General features: G+C 47.7%; 1 protein-coding gene across 1 annotated transcript in view; it reads left to right on the top strand.

Annotated features, from left to right (window-relative positions):
- Nucleotides 1–17,555, top strand: part of LOC140395963 (uncharacterized) — a 97,730-nt gene that overhangs the window by 32,470 nt on the left and 47,705 nt on the right. The window contains exons 6-8 of the mRNA XM_072483991.1: nucleotides 1,532–1,669; nucleotides 14,215–14,333; nucleotides 16,014–16,120. Of these exons, the coding sequence (XP_072340092.1) occupies nucleotides 1,532–1,669; nucleotides 14,215–14,333; nucleotides 16,014–16,120 (364 nt within the window). The remainder of the gene's footprint in view (nucleotides 1–1,531; nucleotides 1,670–14,214; nucleotides 14,334–16,013; nucleotides 16,121–17,555) is intronic.

Raw genomic sequence — 17,555 nt, 5'->3', positions numbered from 1 at the left:
GGCTGATGGATTGTCATAAAAATGCCTTGATTGGTTCATTAATGCTCTTTCGAGAAGGAAACCTATTATTCTCACCGATGACCTCCATGTGCCTCCACTCCCACACCAATGTGGTTGTATTTTACCTGTTCTCTGAAATGGCAGTGTTAGCCTCCTTATTTAAGGAAGGGATGTTGACGCAAGAGAAGCAGTTCAGAGAAGGTTCATTGGATTAATACCAAAATGGGTGGGTTGTTTCATGAGAAAAGGTTGGGCAGGCCAGGTTTGTATCGATTGAAGTTTAGAAGAGTAAGAGGTGACTTGATTGAAATCTTTAAGAGCTTGGGGGGTATTGACAGGGTGGATGTGAAGAGGATATTTCCTCTTATGGGACAATCTAGAATGAGTGTCACTGTTTAAAACTAAGGGGTCGCCCATTTGAGACAGACATGAAGTTTTTTTCACTCAGAGGGTAATGAGTCTTTGGAACTTTCTTCCTGGAAAGACAGTGGGGGCAATTCTCCGATATGAACGCCGTCGCGTTTCACGATGGCATGAACAGAGCCCGGGCACGACCTATTCTGGCCCCCACAGAGGGCCAGCACAGCGCTGGAGCGGTTCACATCGCTCCAGCGTCCTTACGCGGCGTCAAATAGGTGTCGCGCCAACCCGCGCATGCGCAGTTGGGGCAGCCCAATCCTGCACATGTGCAGTTGGGCCGCGCCATCCTGCGCATGCACGGGGAACATCTTACGCACGCCGACCCCTGACCAACATGGCGCCGGTGTTCTGGGGCCGCGCGTGGAAGGAGGTAGGCTCGGGGGGGAGGGGGGGTGGAGGCCGGCCCGCCGATAGGTGGGCCCCGATCGCGGGCCAGACCCCATCGGAGGCCACCCCGGTGAAGGAGCCCCCCTCCCGCCCCCACAGGCCGCCCCCCCCCCCCCCCCCCCCCAGCGTTCCTGCAGAGTTCCCGCCGGCAGCGACCAGGGGTGGACGGCGGGAACCTGTCGTGTCGTAGTGGCCGCTTGGCCCATCCGGGCCGGAGAATCGCCACTCGCCGGATCTCCGAGCGGCCCGGTGCGAATCGCGCGCCACTGGTTTCCGGGGGATGGGAGAATCGCGTGCGGGGGTCGGGGAGGCTTGGCACGATTCGCACGGTGCCTCGCCGATACTCCCACCCGGCATGGGGGGGGGGGGGGGTGGAGAACAGCCCCCAGCGAAGCAGATCTTTAAGGCAGAGATATATAGTTTCTTGATTAACAAGGGGGTGAAAGCTTATCAGGGGTAAGTGGGAAGTCACAATCAGATCAGCCATGATGTTATTGAATGACGGACCAGTGTTGAGGGGCTGAGTAGCCTACTCCTAATTTATTTGTATACTCAGAAAAATTTGCAGAGATACAGGGGAAAAGATAGGGGAGTGGGACTAGCTGAGTTGCTCTTCCAGAGAGCTAGCATGGCTATGATAGGTTGAATGGCCTCCTTCTGTGCTGTAACCATTCTATGATTCAATGACTGACTCTCCAACGTCTTTATTTTGATTGTTTTTCAGTGGATATTCACTGGAATCCCACTTCCCACCATCCTGTCTGGAACCTGGGGGAGTCATTACACCTGAACAACTAAAGCAAGCCCTCAACAGCATGGGGTTTGTCATGAACAATGTGGAATTCAACATTCTCTGGCTGAGGTGAGGAAAATTACCGGATATTTCAGATTGTCCTGAATGATTGTCCTGAACTTAAACCATGTGTGCTGAATAACCACACATTGAGACAGAAACAGAGAATATTGGAGACACATGGCAGGTCAGTCGGTACAGAGAACAGAGCAGATAAAGTTTCAGACATACAACCTCCCACGCCCCAAACATTAATTTGTCGGTTCTCCCCACTGATCCCACCGGCCCCCTGTCAGATTCTGGTACAATCTGGTACAGCCTCTGTGATATTGTGATTTTTCTATCTTGCATAGGAAATATCACACAGGCACATCGAGAGGGGATAATTATAACGGGGGATCAATGCTTACGAAGCAAAATAAGGGACACTTCGACTGTGGGACAGTTTCTGGGGATGGGGTGGATGGTGCTGATGACCTTGTGAGTGGGGTTGTAAGAACGGGGTGGGGTGGTTGGTAACCATCAGAGTACGGGGGTTGGTGTTCAAGATGAGAGGACGATGAGGAGACCATATGGTCTTGAGACCTAATAGCAGGGGAGAGGGGTAACATCTTGTTCAACCATTATCATCTCCCTGCTGGTCAGCTCACTTCCTTGCAGCCCCAGCTGACTTCCAGGATCGACTACCCACAGGTTGTCCTAGAAATACCGGACAAAAGGCAAACCCTTAAGAGATACAGGAGAAACAGTCTAAATAAAGGGCAGTCCCTTAAATTACAGGACAGTAGGTTCCCTTAAACTGTTGGTGGTAGGGGGATGACATGATATTATGCTGATTGTGGTAATATACCCCAGTATTAGATATAATATGATACACTCTGTACTTCATTCGGTCACCTGAACTGGGAGTCAAAGGTCAGACAGCACATGTAACTGTAAGCTATAAACAGGCTGCAGGCCTGCATTGGGTCCAGGTTCTGTTCTTAATTGAGTTAGTTTACAATAATGATATGGGTTATCCTGTAACATAGAAAACTAGAAGCAGGAGTTGGCCATTCAGCCCTTCGAACCTGCTCCACTATTCATCATGATCATAGCCGATCATCCAACTCAATAGCCTGTTCCCGCTTTCTAACCATATCCTTTGATTCCTTTAGCCCCAAGAACTCTATCTAACTCCTTCTTGAAAACAGACAGGGCAGGATTCTCCATTCTGCCAGCCCCGATTTCCTGCACGGCACGTCCTTGCTAGCAGCGGGATTCTCCGTTCCTTCAGCTGGCCAATGGGGTTTCCCATTGTGGCCACCCCATGCCGTCAGGAAAATTGCGGGCGTCGGTTCGCTGCCGGAGAAGCGGAGGATCCCGCTGACAATACCACAGACAATGTTTTAGCCTCAACTGCATTTTGCAGTAGCAGATTCCACAGGCTCACCACTCTCTGTGTGAAGAAATTTCTCTCCATCTCAGTCCTAAATTGTTTCCATATCCTTAGACTGTGACCCCTGATTCTGGACTCACCCACAATCGGGAACATCCTTCCTGCGTCTATATCTGTCTAGTCCTGTTAGAATTTTATGGGTTTCTATGAGATACACCCTCATTCTTCTAAATACCAGCGAATATAATCCTAACTAATTCAACCTCTCCTCATGTGTCAGTCCCGCCATCCCAGGAATCGCTAAACTCCCTCAATAGCAAGAACATCCTTCCTTCGATAAGGAAACCAAAAATGCACACAATATTCCAGGTGTGATCTTACCAAGGCCCTTTATAATTGCAGCAAGACATCCCTGCTTATGTTCTCGAATCCTCTCGCTAGGAAGGGCAATACATAAGTTGGCTTCTTCACCACTTGCTCAGCCTGCAGGCTTACCATCAGAAACTGGGGTATGAGGACACCCAGGTCTTGCTACACAATCCCTCTCAATTTACAGCCATTCGGATAATAACCTGCCTTCCTTCTTTTGCTACCAAACTGGATAACCTCATATTTATTCACATTACACTGCAAACCTCGTACATTTGCCCACTCACTCAGCTTGGCTAAATCACACTGAAGCATTTCTGTATCCTCCTCACAGCTCCCCCTCCCACCCAGATTTATGTCATCTGCAAATTTGAAGATATTGGGAGCGATTGAATGGCCGCGTTGCGCCTATCTCGGTGACGCCACGAGGCCATTAAATCTCTAACGAGACATCACAATCTAGGTGCCGCCCTCGCTGAGTGAGATCCAGGTTTACATATTTAAGTGAGCCGTTAGGCTCACTTAAATATGTCGGTGCCCCATGCTCCCGAGGTCTGGGAATGAACGCCCATGCTTGGGAGACCTCGCCATGCTGGTGTGTAGATTTTCCGGCCATGCGGATTTATTGGCCTTCCAGCCCACCAGTTTCCCCAACACAATTTCCCTACTAATATTAATTTCTTTCAGTTCCTCCCTCTCACTAAACCCTGTGTTCCCCAACATTTCTAGTATGTTATTTGTGTCCTCCTTTGTGAAAACAGAATCAAAGTATGTACTTAGTTGCTCAGTCATTTCTTTGTTCCACAGTATAAATTCCCCTGTTTCTGACTGTAAGGGACCTACATTTGTCTTTACCAATCTTTTTCTCTTCACATACCTACAGAAGCTTTTACAGTCAGTTTTTATGATCCCCATAAGCTTACTCTCATATTCTATTTCCCCCTCCTTAACCAATCCCTTTCTCCTCCTTTGCTGCTCCCACTCCTCAGGTCTGTTGTTTTTTTCTGGCCACTTTGTATGCCCCTTCCTTACATCTAATACTGTCTCTAATTTCCCTTGTAAGCCACGGTTTCGTGACTTGTCCCATTTAACCTTTGCGCCAGACAAGAATAAACAACTGTTGCAGTTTACCCATGGGCTCTTTGAATGTGCCATTGTCTTTCCACCATCATTGCATTCCCCAATACATCATAGCCAACTCGTGCCTCATACCATCGTAGATTCCTTTAATTAGATTCAGGAACCTAGGGCGGGATTCTCCGACCCCCCACTGGGTTGGAGAATCGCCGGGGGGGGCAGCGTGAATCCCGCCTCCGCCAGCTGCCAAAGTTTACAGCGCCGGGGTTTTGGTGGGGGTGGGAATCATGCTGCGCCGGTCAGCGGCCGCTGACAGGGGCCCCCCTCCCCGGCGATTCACCGGCCCGCGATGGGCCGAGTGGCCGCCCGTTTTCGGCGGGTCCCGCCAGCGTAAATCACAACAGGTCCTTACTGGTGGGACCTGGCTCCACGGGTGGCCTGCAGAGTCCTCGGAGGGGCACGGGGGGATCTGGCACCGTGGGGCCCACCGATCCGCGGGTGGGTCTGTGCCATGGGGGCACTCTTTCCCTCCACACCGGCCGCTGTCAACCTCCGCCGTGGCCGGTGCGGAGAAGAACCCTCCTGCACATGCGCTGGGATGACGTCAGCACACGCTGGCACTCCTGCGCATGCGCCAACTCACAGTGGCCAGTGGAGGACCATTCGGCGCCGGTTGGCGTGGCGCCAAGCCCTTCAACGCCGGCTGGCGCGACGCCAAACACTCCGGCGCCGGCCTAGCCCCTGAAGGTGCGGAGGATTAGGGTTAGGGTTTGGCCCGCCCCGTCTGTTCGCGGAGAATCCCGCCCCTAGTCTCAGAATCAACTATGTCGCTCTCCACCTACATGAACAATTCTAACATATTATGATCACTCATCCCCAGGAGACCTTGTACAATTAGATTGCCAATGATTCCTTTCTCATTACACAATACCCAGGGCGGGATTCTCCCAGCCCTGCGCCGGGTCGGAGAATCCCTGCGAATTGGCCACACCGCCCTGACGCGAATTGGCCACACCGCCCGGGTCGGAGAATCGGCGCAATTGGCACCAGCGTGGTTGGCGCGGCGCCGATCACGGGCCGCTCTATGCGGCTGGCCCGCCAATTCTCCGGCCCGGATGGGCCTAGCGGCTGTAGGAAAAGTGCCGAGTCCCGCCGGCACCATTCTAACCTGCTCTGGGCCCGATGGACCTCAGCGTGTAAGGATCGGGTGGCGGCCTGTGGGCGCTAGGGGGGGCCGACTCCAGGGGGGGCCTCCGGTGTGACCTGGCCCGCGATCGGAACCCACCGATCTGCGGGCCAGCCTCTGTGGCTGGGGGCCTCCTATCCTACGCGCCGGCCCCTGTAGTCCTGCGCCATGTTGCATCGGGACCGGCGCGTTGAAGGAGGCCACTGCGCATGCACGTGTTGGCACCGGCGCCACTGCGCATGTCCTCGTTGGCGCCGATGCAACTGCGCATGCGCAGATCCCGCGGCCGGGGATCTGCAGCTGCAGCGGGAGCGGCGCAAACCGCTCCAGCGCCATGCTGGCCCCATGTAGTCTGTGACGGTGGTGGCATACTCATTTAATTTGGTCGCTGAGTTCTTAAATATGGACCAGTCACTGTCTCTAAGCAGTCACGTAAGAGCTCTTCTGTTTTCTCGGACAAGCACTGCACGACCTTCTTAGCTGGATTCTCCCGCTTGAGTTTCTGCTTGTATGCCGGGAGAAGGAGCACCGTCTTATGGTCTGATTTCCCAAAGTGCGGTCGGGGGATGGAACGATAGGCGCCCTTGATTTTTGAGTAGCAGTGGTCAAGAGTGTTGTCACCCCTGGTGGGACAGGAGATGTGCTGGTGGAATTTTGGCAGTACACTCTTGAGGTTGGCCTTGTTGAAGTCTCCGGCCACGATGATCAAGGCCTCCGGGTGTTCTGTTTCTATAAGCTTTTCTTTTTCTTAGAATCCCTGCAGTGCAGCAGGAGGCCATTTGGCCCATCAAGTCTGCACTGACCCTTTGAAAGAGAGGCTATTTTTATTGGTGTAGACGGAAGACCGTGAATGAACATTCCACATTGAGTGGATCCAAGTACATCTCTGTTGCCATCGAATCAGCAACCGGATTCTCACCCCAAGTTAAATTTAGTTCAATAACTCAGGGAAGAAATGGTTAACAATACCCTCCACTGCCTGACATGTCAAAAATGTTGCACTTAGACTTTGAATTATCCAATACATATTGTATAGACTCGAGTACTGTAGAAAAAAAGAGACATGCCATTGAGGTTGTTCCTCTTGCTCACATCAGGACAGATACAGGAACACCAAATTTCAAAGGAAACACCCATTTATACTGTATGATATCCAATAAATGACATTAAGCAAAGTGGAAAATTTGATGAGAGGGATGAGCGAAATTTATTCTGTAACTTTCAGGAAGAGAATAAATCTGAGCTGAGCTTGCGAACCAAAAATAAAGATGTTGGAATAATTCAAAAATCGGACGTGCATTGAATTGCTTTTTCACTACTCGCACTGTTCGAAGGTCTACATTTCTATCGTGTTTTTCATGTTTTCAGATGTCCCAAACTGTTTACAGCCAATGAACTACTTTTGAAGTTTAGTCTTGTAGGAAACACAACAACCAATTATTGCACAGCAAGATCCCACACGCAGCAGTGTATCAAATGATGAAAGATAGTGGGGGCGATTCTCCGATATTGAGGCCAAGTGTTCGCGCCACTGTGAACGGCGTCGCGTTTCATAACATCGCGAACAGGGCCCGGGCATGACCGATTCTGGCCCCCATAGGGGGCCAGTATGACGCTGGAGCGGTTCACGCCACTCCAGCCTCCTTACGCGGTGCCAAATGGGCGCCGTGCTAACCCGCGCATGAGCAGTTGGGCCAGCTCAATCCTGCGCATGCGCAGTTGGGCCGCACCATCCTGCGCATGCGCGGGGAACTTCTTACGCGCGCCGGCCCTGACCCAACATGGGGTCGGTGTTCAGGGGCCGGCCGGGCCGGAAAGTAGGCCCGGGGGGGGGAGAGGACGGCCCGTCTATCGCTGGGCCCCGAACGCGGGCCAGACCCCATCGGAGGCCCCCCCCCGGTGAAGGAGACCTCCTCCACCCCTCACAGGCCACCCCCTGAGCATTCTGGAGAGTTCCCGCCGGCAGCGACCAGGGGTGAACAGCGCCGGCGGGACTCTGTCGTATCGGCGCGGCCGCTTGGCCCATCCGGGCCGGAGAATCGGCGGCCCCGACGATTCCAGTGGCCGGCGCTGCGCCAAACGCACCAGCGCAAATAGCACTGATTTTCCGCACCTCGGAGAATCGTGCGCCGGCGTCGGGGCGTCATGGCTCGGTTGCGCTGTTTCTCCGGCCCGGCGTGGGGCTCGGAGAATCGCCCTCAGTCTGTTCTCAATGTTGATTGAGGGATAAATATTGGCCAGGAGGATACCCCTGCTCTTCTTCATTGTCGTAGACTTTTGCATCCATCTTAGAAGTCAGACAGGGCCACAGTTTAGTGACTCATCTGAAATACAGCACCCCTGAGAGTACAGCACTCCCTCTGACACCAGACGTATCAGCCTGCATTTGTTCTGTAACTCAGAACTGAAGGTGCTACTGAGGCGCAGCTGAAATGTGGAGACAGCTATTTCACACGGAGGAAAATCCTGCATAGATGCAGTGAAACAAGTGGCCAATCAATCTGAATTTACCCCCCTTGGTTGCGCATTGAAATGATACACTATTGTAATAGTGTGTGCCTAGACTGTCGCACCAGTTAGATTGGTGGGTCCTTTTAATTGGCTGCAGTTTAATGTAATATGTGAAGAAGAAAATATAAAAGAAAGACTTGCATTGACGATTGGACATGTCAAAAACCTTTGAGAACCAGTAAGTACCTTTGAAGTGTAGTCACTGTTGTAATGTAGGAAATGCAGCAGCCCATTGTGCACAGCAAGCTCCCACCAACTGTAATGTGATAATGACCAACTAAGCTGTCTTTGTGTTGTTGATTGAGGGGTAAATATTGGCCAGGACATCAGCGAAAACTACCCTGCTTTTCTTCAAAATAATGCAACAAAATCTTTTACATCCACTTGAGTAGGCTGATGGGACCCCTGTTTAATGGGGTCTCTCTGACAGCACCGCTGACCGAGCAGCATTCACTCAGTACTGCCCTGAAGTGTCAGCCTTGATGCTTGTGTTCATGTCCAGAAGTGGGACCACGAATTATGATTCAGAGGCACAAGTGCTACCTGCACTAAACTGACAGTGTTTAGCAGGAGAAGGTGACATGAGTATAAATTTAGAGTTGTAGTTTTCACCTTCAATTATATTATTTTATTTAATTTTCTGCATGAAATACCAATGTACACATTGTGTTGTCAGTGGATTGTACTGATGAGCTTTTTCTTTGCGGATTCTGTAAGAGTCTGAAAGCTTTTTTCTGATATTATCCTTGAGGATATAACACTGGGCAATTATTGATTTCCATACATGAACCGGATACCAAAAAAGAAACATTCGCTCTGCATTCTATGCAGCTAATGAGCATAAATATTGATTTTTTAAAATCGATTTGCTCCTTTTCTGCTTCACTGGGTCCAAATTGTTGTTACCTAATAGGAACCGTCCCACTTTCTGTACTTTCTCAGTCAGAGAATAAATGGAATTTACCAGACAGAGAGCTAGCTTTTCTGTTTGGACATTGTTTTATTTTTGATTGAGTGCTTTCCTTCAAAGAAAGAAATGTGTATTTTTTTTCCCTATTTCAGGCAATTCATATCAAAATCAATTTTGTTTTTCTCTATCCAGCTTGAAAGTTGCCGTTCCTAGATACCGCTTGTATTTTTAAAAATAAATTTGTTCTCGGAATTTGGGTGTCATCAGCAGGATGAGAATTCATTGTACATCCCGGATTGCCCTGGAGATACTGGAAGTCAAACGGGTTGCTGGAGGGCTGGGGCCAGATGTAGATCTGAGTTGTGTAAAGATAGCATGTTTCGCTAAAGGGACATTAAAGAAGCAATTGAGTTTTTCTGACAATCCAATCGCTTCATTGTCACTTTTTCGGGCACCAACCCAGATTTGAATGACTTCAGGGTCATAGCCCACCATGGTAGGAGGTGATTAAACCAGAATTCTACGCTCAACTCCAACCAAGGTCTTTTCTTTCCAAGTTTGGGACCTCGTTAATGTTAACCTTTTAAATGGGTTCCTAGCTGGCCATAAAACCACCCATATTTGGTAAAGAATACATTACTGTCCACTGTGATTTTGTGGGTAGCACTCTCGCCTTTCAGCCAGAAGGTTGTGGGTTTGAATCTCGCTCTGGAGACTTGAACACAAAACCCAGGTTAACAATAAAACCCATCAATACAATATCAATACATCAGTACAATAAAAGCAAAATACAGCAGGAGCTGGAAATCTGAAATGAAAATGGAAAGTGCTGGAAATACTCAGCAGGTCTGGCAGCATCCATGGAGAGAGAAACCGGGCTAACATTTTGAGTCGATATGCTCTTCTTTAGACCAATCTTCGCCATTGACAATCCCAATCTTGCACTGTCAAAGGGGTTATCAGTTTCATTCTTGGGTAGATATTAAAGATCCTATGACACTATTTTGAAAAGAGCCAATATTTATCCTTCAACTAACTGAGTATCTGGTCATGATCACATTGCTGTTCGTGGGATCTTGCTGTGTGCACATTTCTGCTGCATTTCTTGCATTGTAACAGTGTCAATGCTTCAAAAGTACTTAATTTACAGCAATGCCACACTGTAGCTGTAAAGTGCTTTCTGATGTCATGAAAAGGGCTACATTAGTTAGGAAAGAAACTCTCAGCACCTTAAAAAAATACTTGGTTATGCACCTGAAGTGTAACCTACAAGCCTACAGACTGATCACTCAAAAGTGCAATCATTCTACTTTAGTTTCTGAACATTTTGGAAGGATAGTTCAGTTTCAGCTGACATGAACATGGCAGTCTAAATGGTTTCCTTCTGCACTGTAAATTTCTATGACTCTTTTCTCCAATCTCTTTCCGACATTACTGTTCCTGTAGGTTAAGATTGAAACAGGAGCATGTTAGAAAGGGAAGCAATAGACTTGTGCTTTACTCTGATGTCTGTTAGCTTATTCTACCTTTGTCCTGAAAGTGCTTTACAGTCACACTAAAACCGAGGTGGAAGAATATTCGACTAATTTCACTGACTTTAACACATACAGAAACGTCATCAAATGAAAACTATCGGTAGAGGAATAAAGTTGAGACATTTTCTCTGCAAGGGGAAGATAGTACAAATAAAATATTGCACCATACAAAGAGAGGGTAAAAGAGCCATCATAGGGAATGGAAATATTGTGGGAACGATGCTGAATGAGTAATCTGAGGGGTCCTGAGTTCAAATCCCAACATAGCAAAATGATGAAATTGAATCCAGCAATGTGGTCGGGTACCAGGGGAAAAGCTATGGCCATTGAAACTGCTGAATGAAAAATCCAACAGGCTCACCTGTCCTTGAGGGAAACAATCTGCCATCCTTATTGGGTCTGGTCTACATATAACTAAAGTTCTACTATATGTGGTCCAAATAAGGATGGACAGTTAAAATTGCTTTGGCCACTTCCCAAGATCAAGTTTATGCCTGGCCTTTAAACAGCAGAGGAAGTCAGCACGTGCTTCTGTGGATCAATTATTGTCAATGCATGAATGAGAGTGGGTAAACGCCTACTGTGACGCACTGTATTGGTGTCTGTCACTTGCTGTCTTCTGTTCTTGTGCTACCATCTGTCTAAAGCCCTATTATTGTTTTGCGTACAGTGTGGCATTGCTGCAAATAGCCGCATGAATACAAGCCATTAGACTGAGGCCTGCAGAATACATCGGAACCTGAGAGAAGACCTGCTGCTTTCCTTTGGTTAGATTTGACTGAGTACCAAAGTGGAAGGAAAGGGAGGCGCCACAGATAATGAACAATATGAACAAATTGCATTTATTTAGCACCATTAACGTAGTCAAATATCCAAAGGCGCACAACAGGAATCTTCCCCCCCCATAGTCTTCTTTGCTCTAAGGAAATTAACCCCAGCCTATCCAGCCTATTTTCATCAGTGAAATGCTCCAGCTCAGGCAACATCCTGGTGAATCTCCTCTGCACCCTTTCCAGTGCAATCACATCCTTCCTATGGTGTGGCAACAGAACTGCAGACAGCACTCTAGCTATGGCCTAATGAGCGTTTTATACAGCTCCATCATAACCTCCCTGCTCTGACATTCTATGCCTCGGTTAAAAAAAGGCAACTATCCCATGTGGCTTCTTAAGCACCTTATCTACATGTCCTGCTGCCTTCAGGGATCTTTAGACATGGAGCCAAGGTCCCTCTGATCATCTGTACTTCCTAGCATCCTATCATTCGTTTTATTGCAGTGGAGGTGGATTTAGGGGCTTAAGTGGACATTAATTGATGACTTAAGGCCTTCCATAGACCTATGGTCAGACAGGCTAGTAGGCACCTTAACCATCCTGTAGCTTTCCCACCCCCTTAGTGATTATGAATGGGTCGGGGTAGGCAGGAAGTTGATGGGCCACCCAGCATATTTAAGATAGATTTTTGGACTCCAGAGAATTCAAGGATATGATGATAGGGTGGGAAATTGAAGCAGAGGTAGATGATCAGCCATGACCTTATTGAATGGCAGAGCAGGCTCAAGGGGCCATCGAAATTCCGTACATCCCAAATTCCTCCATTTATATTTAATCATCGCTGCACTTTCATTAGCAAGTAAAAACTGGGATATACTAAACTATGGGGTGCATGTAGCATTGATCACAGGTGATTACCCAACACAATATCATTGATCAGAGGTGTAATAGGGTTCCATTTTAACTTTAAATATGGTTGTCAGGGTCTGAAAGAAAACTGACTATAACATTGGTAAACTTTAGTCAGTTTCTTCTTGAGTTCTCTGTCCAAAGGGCAGGACCCTGGGAATTATTCACCGAACCATTGTGAAGTGTTGTGATTTTTAATTCAGGTCGGGTGAGGAGGCAGGCCAAAGGTTGACTACCTCAGCCAGAATGGGGATTAAGAGTCCTGTGGTTGGCATTGATCTGATCCTCAAACTGGCTGCCTAACCAACAGAACTGCTCACAATCCTGTTGAATACCATTATGATCTCAGCTAATGACAGTCAAGTCCCTGAATGAAACCCTGGTTCGATAGACCAAACTTCTTTTTCTTAATTTAGCGTTGTGATTGAACAGAGTCACAGGACAGCTAATTAACCTTTAACGAAAGAATAACACACCGATTAAACATGAAAAGATTGACTATAATACAATATTCTTTCGCTCCACCTCTATCTTCACAGATATCTTCACCAGAAAGGGTGAGGAGGAGATTCACCAGGATGTTGCCTGGACTGGAGCGTTTCAGCTATGAAGAGAGGCTGGTTAGACTGTTTTTTTCCCCTTAGATCAAAGAAGGCTGAAGGGGGACCTAAATGAGTTGTGCAAATTATGAGGGACATAGTTAGGGTAGATAGGGAGGAACATTTCCAATTAGTAGAGCGGTCAATAACTATGGTGCATAAATTTAAGGTAAGGAATAAGAGATTTAGAGAGGATTTGAGGAAAATCTTTTTCAACCGGAGGGTGGTAGAAATCTGGAACTCATTTCCTGAAAGGGTGGTAGAGGCAGGAACCCTCACAATATTTTAGAAGGAGTACTTGAAATACCAGAACATACAAGGCTACGGGACAAGTGCTGGAAAATAAAATTAGAATACATAGGCACTTGATGCTGTCACGGGCATGATGGGCCGAAGGCCTCTTTCTGTGGTGTAAAACTCTTTGACTCCATGACTAGATGAGATGCACACAGATTTTTAAGAAAGTTACAGAATATATCTTTTACTCCAATGTTCTCAGTAAGTAGACAGTCCCTGTAAACCAACAGGCCAACTGTGGTCAGAAACACCACACTCTGTAACCAAGTGACAGATGCCACCCAATATAATGACTATGGATTCCTTATCAAACCCTCCGAGATGTTAGTCACACTGTGAGCCAAATAGTCTCACTGAAACACACCTTTCCACCCATGTGTTTCCAAACTCCACTCTCGGAAGGACATGCCTTGGAATCTTCTCTCAAACAATGCTTTCTCTCAGATGCCTTCATCAAGGATCCACTTCCAGGATTGTAATCTCTCCTTTCAATATTCCTGTCTTGGATTACCACATGCATTCAAGCATCCACACAATCTCTTAGGTGCCTAGGGTTGGGAAACTTAAAAATTAGTCCAGTCCACAAGTAAGACCTTCTCTTATCGGCTCTAATCAGCACATGCTGGATTTTGCTCTCTTGGACCACCAAAATTGCACTTTAGTGGAGGCAGCTGGTGATTTAAATGGTCAATGAGCACGTGAAGCCCTGCCCAACTCCACTCCTGCCCCCGCGAAAATAGAACATGCGTGTTCAGGGGTCGAGACTTCGGATTTTCGACCATCTCCTGGATTTGCGCCACGATGGTGGGCCCCTGGGCCAGATTGTTTGGGCAGTTATGTCATATTGCTACTGTTTCCTGTATACAGACGGGCTGCAGAATATCCTACATTACAACAGGGACCGCACTTCCAAAAACACTTCATTGGCTGTAAAGCAGTTTGGAAATACCGCTCAAATGTTATAACTGGTGCATCTGCAGACACAAAGGTTATCAAAAGCATTTCAAACATTCAAGCACTTTGTGTTCCTGTCAGATTTATTCCTCAACTGTGCTGCTCTTTTCTTGCAGAATCACCAAGGAAAGGAAATCGGAAATCCCGACCGTGCAGCTTTTAAATGAGATTGGGTTGAGTTCCCAACAATCTGGTCATTGTGGAACAATGGATCTTGGCACAATCTGTAGAAAAGGTAATTAGAATCATAGAAATGTATCTCATTGAAGGATGCCATTCGGTCCACCCTGACTGTGCCAATTGGAAAAGATCCTTCCAGTCTAATCCCACTTTCCAGCACTTGAGGCTGGATTTTATGGGTGGATGAATTCCTTGCCTGAGCGAAAAGTCAGTTGTCAGTCCACCCACCAAAGTCCAGCTGCCTTGCAGCAGTTTTACGCTGGGGGCAGCCTTAATTGGATCAGAGTGGCACCTTTTATAAAATTAATTTACAGGATGTGGGCATCACTGGCTAGACCAACATTGATTGCCCATCACTAGTTGCCCTTCAGAAGCTGCCTTCTTGAATCGTTACAGTCCCTGAGGTGTAGGTATTGTCAGGCAGGGAACTCCAGAATTTTGACCCAGCAACAGAGAAGGAACGATGATATAGTTCCAGTGGCTTGCTCGGCAATTTCAGAGCACAGTTACAAGTCACATTTCTATGGATCCAGAGTCACATGTAGGCCAGACCAGGTAAGGATGGCAGATGTCCTTCCCTAAAGGGCATTGGTGAAACAGATTGGTTTTTACAACAATTGATGATAGTTCTGTGGACACCACCACTGAGATTTGTATTCCAAATTTTAGTCATTGGATTTAAAATTCCACCAGCTGCCATGGTGGGATTTGATCCCATGTCCTGGGCAATAGCCTGTCTAGTTACTAAACTAGTGACATTACCACTATGCCACCATCGCTTCCATCTTTATTAAGTCAAGAAGTTAGAGAGATAGCTGAGGATAGGGTCAGAGTTAAAATATGGTAGGATGGGGTGAAAGGACTAATGGGGACAGCACGGTGGCACAGTGGTTAGTACTGCTGCCTCACAGCTCCAGGGACCAGGGTTCAATTCCGGTCTCAGGTGACTGTCTTTGTTGAGTTTGCACTTCATCCCCCTGTCTGCGTGAGCTTCCTCCGGGTACTCTGGTTTCATCTGACAGTCCAAAGATGTGCAAGTTAGGTGGATTGGCCATGCTAAATTGCCCTTAGTGCCCAAAAAGGTTGGGTTGGGTGGGGCTACTGGGTTACGGGTGGGGGATGGGCTTAGGTAAGATGGTCTTTCCAAGGTCCAGTGCAGACTCGATGGGCCGAATGGCCTCCTGCACTGTAAATTCTATGATAACTTCATTTTAGACTGGGATTGGGACTGGCAGGAGTAGGGGAAAGGGTGGCAACACACAAACCTAATTATGGATGATAAAAAAATGATCAATGGGAATGGGATGGTTTGGAGAGGTTAGGATCACATGTAACAGGAATGGATGAAATTCAGACTGGGAGGAGAATGAGTGCGGGACACGGGTCTGTTGAAGATATGTTAGTGTGGCTCTGGAAATTTGTTAGCAAGGGGCTGGAATGTGGCAGGAGGTTAAGACTCTGTGAACGGTGCTGGTAGGTTTCCGATGAAGCGGTGACGAGGCAGGCATGGGTTCCTGGCCGCTTAAAAACAGCAGGGCAGCTCTTAGCAATGTTAGTCTGGGGCTTGCATGTCTTGGCACGGTATTGGATGCTCAGGAGTAAAATCTGTCTGGAGAAGAACGAGAACTTTCAATCCGAATGTGGAAAACAGCCAACAGAAACTTTGTTTGAATTGTGAAGCCACTTGCAATTCCAAGGCACAGGTTGCATCAGGTTGATCATAAATCTCTTTCAGATTCAAATGAAGATTCAGCAAGGTCATCAACAGCTAAAAATAAACATAACCCATCAAATGGTGCTGCTGATCCCAGTGAAGACATTATTAAGATATTTAAAGATAAGGTAGGTGAAATAGAATGCCGAAAACCAATGCAGAACCATCATTGACCTCACTCTCTCACTATTTTGTCAACTGCTTAAAATATTATGGGTGCAGCTGGAGCCTGGTTTGCACATATATGGGAGACCACACCAGGGCTCAGTAGGTATTTCCAGCATTTGCTGTTTTTATTTCAGATTTCCAACATCCGCAGTATTTGGCTTTAATTTCAGGTATATTGAATACTTCCATCACATGCCGTGCCAATAAGCACCCAGCTTGGTAGAACGTACAGCACGGATGGAGGCTATTTGAGTCTATATCATGAACAAAATGGCTGAAAAAGTGTTATCCAGTCAAATCCCACCTTCCAACTTTTGGGCTGTAGCCCTGTAGATTACAGCAGCTCACATTTGGTCAACATCCTGGAATGCCCTCCCTAAGCACGCTGGGAGAGCACCTTCACCCCATGAACTGCATCCATTCATGAAGGTGCCTGACCACCACTTCTACTAATGGGGGAACCAGGGAGGGACAATAAATGTCAGCCTTGTCAGCAACACCCACATCCCGAGAATGAGTATTTTTAAAAAATACATATATTTTATTAAAGTTTTCAAACACAATTTTTCCATCTTACAATTCAACATAAAAGATAACACAATAACTAATAAGTGACATTATTTAAATAAAATAGTGAACTAGCAAAGTAACAAAAAATAGTGCTCCCCCCCTTCCCTCCCCCCCCCTCTTCCCTCCACCACCCCCCCCCCCCCCCCCAGGCTGCTGCTGACGATCTATTTTCCCTTAACGTTCCGCGAGATAGTCAAGGAACGGTTGCCACCGCCTGAAGAACCCCTGAACCGATCCTCTCAACGCAAACTTCATCCATTCCAGTTTTATGAAACCTGCCATATCGTTTATCCAGGCCTCCACGCCGGGGGGGGGTTCGCTTCCTTCCACATGAGTAAGATCCTTCGACGGGCTACCAGGGTCGCAAAGGCCAGAATACCGGCCTCTTTCGCCTCCTGCACTCCCGGCTCCTCCGCTACCCCAAATATAGCTAACCCCCAGCCTGGCTTGACCCGGACCTTCACCACCTTTGAGATCACCCTTGCCACTCCCCACAGATCCTCCTCAATCTCCTCCCCCAGCTCTTCTTCCCATTTTCCTTTCAGCTCCTCTACCAGCGCCTCCCCCTTGTCTCTCATCTCCTGATATATTTCGGACACTTTGCCCTCCCCGACCCATACCCCCGAAACCACTCTATCCTGGATCCCCTGTGTCGGGAGCAGCGGAAATTCCCTCACCTGTTGCCTCGTAAACGCCCTCACTTGCATGTACCTAAAGATATTCCCCGGGGGCAACTCATACTTTTCCTCCAGCGCTCCCAGGCTCGCAAACTCCCCGTCAATAAACAGGTCTCTCAATCTCCTAATTCCTGCCCGATGCCAGCTC

This window comes from Scyliorhinus torazame, chromosome 19 (genome assembly GCF_047496885.1).
Source record: "Scyliorhinus torazame isolate Kashiwa2021f chromosome 19, sScyTor2.1, whole genome shotgun sequence".
NCBI lineage: Eukaryota > Metazoa > Chordata > Chondrichthyes > Carcharhiniformes > Scyliorhinidae > Scyliorhinus > Scyliorhinus torazame.
This window is presented reverse-complemented; position numbering and strand designations above follow the sequence as displayed.